Genomic DNA, 2,248 nt, shown 5'->3' with positions numbered 1-2,248 from the left:
TCCCCAAAGGCACGGTTCCGCCCCCAGAGGATCTGACGCCGGAGCTGCCACGCTCCCGCACGCGCCTGCCGCCCCACGCGCCCGAGGAGTGTGTAAGCACACCAACATTCCAGACGCCACCCCGGTCGCCCTGACACATGTCAACTAAGGTCAAGCGCCGGGGTCAGACACGTCAAGAAAACGACTCTCCTTGGAACCCGAGATGCCCCTGACCACAGGACACACCGTTATTGTACTTTATCAAAGAGAGAAAAACTGGTGCAAATCGAATTGCGACTGGCAGGAGCGCAAAATGGGAACCTGTGTCTGGGCATCAGCGAAGGGCCGCGACTGGCAGAGAGCTGTCAGCATCGCGGGGGCAAACGTGGCCTCACGGTACACGGAAAGGCTACAGACGAACAACGTCGCATTATGTAAACGCGCTCACACGCACATGCGCACACACACGCACGCACGCGCACGCACACACACACATACATGCATGCGCACATGAGCACACACGCACGCATGCGCACGCACGCATGCGCACTCACGCACACACGCATTCACGCACGTGCACATGCACACACGCACATGCACATGCACACACGCACACATGCACACACACGCACACGCGGGAGAGGACCGGAAGGCTACGGCCGGCTGCCTCCCCTGGGACCACGTCTGACTCGCCCCTCTCCCTTGCCTGAGTTTTGTGCACCCTCAAGAGAAAAGTTCTTGGAATTAGAAACAAACTTTTATTTACTACAACAGGCCGACAGGACCCAGGTGGCAGAAAAGTTACCATGGGTGTCACCAAACCCTCCTGGAGCCCAGGCCCAGGCTGTGCTCACTCGGTGACCTGCCTGATGACGGGGCAGCCACAGAAACGTCTATGAGCCTGTCGCCTGCTGCCCTGGGGGTGCCTCTGAGGCGGTGTGGCCAGCGGACAGCACCGCACACGGCCGGCCTGCCCCGGGCCAGGCCCAGGTGTGTGTGCTGGGCGCCGGGACCAGGCTGGATGCTGGGGACAGGCGGGGAGCAGGAGGGGCTGCTGAAGCTGCCTGTGAGAAACGCCACCGGCAGGGCTTCAGTCACACCCGCGGTAAGGAGTGGCCTGGTCACTGCCCTGCCCACACGTGGCAGTGGAGGCCAGGAGCAGAGCCCTCCTCCCAGCCACTGTCCCCGCCAGGTGGCCTGCCCTCTGCGGGCTCCGGCTGGCGAGCGTGCTTGCCTGACCTGTTTCCACTCCGGCTCGAGGCCACCGGCCCGCGTCTCCCCGCCCAGAACCGACCCCGCCCTCTGTGACTGTTCTCGTCACTAGGGTTTGACCGTCCTACGTGCACCGTCTCCTCGCCCGGGGTGGTCCGGGCCACGCGGCGAATGCCCTCGTGTGCAGGGCCCACTCCCAGGGGCCCCCGTCACGCGGCGTGGCCGCCTCACCTGACAAGCTCATACGTCTCCCCCAGGAGCGGGTTGAAGGGCTTGCCGGTCCTCTCCCACTGGGACGCCACCGCCGACACCGCGAAGGCAGCCACGCACTGCGGACGATGCCCAGGCTGTGAGCCGCTCTCCACGCAGGGCAGGTGGGGGGGGGGGGGGTGCGGGGGGCGGGGCAGGCAGGGCCACCGGGCGGGACGGCACCCAACGCCGGCCCTCCACCCAGACGCCCACTAGGGAAGTGCCGGTCCCCACCGCGACGTGACCAGACAGTCGGATGTGGTCTCGTCCACCCGGAGCTACGGCCTGGCACCCACCTGCATCCTCTCCAGGGGCTGGGGCAGGCGGCAGGCCCTGTGGACAAGGTGCACGTGCTCCATGTACTCCGTGATGCGCTGCAGGAAGCTCAGGGGCTCGTTGAAGGCGATGGGCATGGTGATCTTGGACAGCTCCTGCACGGCCGGCAAGGACGGTCACTGCGCCTTCCCCAGACACCGCAGCCCCCGCCCGCCCGCCCTCAGGGTTACTGCTTGGAGCGGCAGACTGCCCCCCTGGACAAGATCTGAAGTCCTCCTTGGGGGGAGCTGGCCCGGGGGGAAGCATGGCCCTCGCGCCCCACCCTCTGAGCCCCGCTCTGTCTGTCCTCCACTTCCTCGTCCACGCCCACCGCCCACCGGAACCCCATCACACATCGAGACAACAGGAGCTCCCAGACCGGCCACGCCCACGGGCCCTTCAGTGGTCCCAAAGCATCATTCAAAAGTCAGTTTCCCCTCACCTCCAGGGTGCCTCGAAACTTCTTAGCCTGGCAAGGGGAACCTCCCATAAG

General features: G+C 65.4%; 1 protein-coding gene across 2 annotated transcripts in view; it reads right to left on the bottom strand.

Annotated features, from left to right (window-relative positions):
• The window catches only part of OSBPL2 (oxysterol binding protein like 2), a 26,613-nt gene that overhangs the window by 11,624 nt on the left and 12,741 nt on the right, over positions 1 to 2,248 (bottom strand). For both annotated transcript variants that reach the window (XM_011374046.2, XM_011374047.2), the window contains exons 5-6: positions 1,737 to 1,871; positions 1,423 to 1,520 (exon numbers count right to left, since the gene is read on the bottom strand). In XM_011374046.2, the coding sequence (XP_011372348.1) occupies positions 1,423 to 1,520; positions 1,737 to 1,871 (233 nt within the window). The remainder of the gene's footprint in view (positions 1 to 1,422; positions 1,521 to 1,736; positions 1,872 to 2,248) is intronic.

The sequence above is a fragment of the Pteropus vampyrus genome, unplaced genomic scaffold, assembly GCF_000151845.1.
Source record: "Pteropus vampyrus isolate Shadow unplaced genomic scaffold, Pvam_2.0 Scaffold239, whole genome shotgun sequence".
Taxonomy (NCBI): domain Eukaryota; kingdom Metazoa; phylum Chordata; class Mammalia; order Chiroptera; family Pteropodidae; genus Pteropus; species Pteropus vampyrus.
This window is presented reverse-complemented; position numbering and strand designations above follow the sequence as displayed.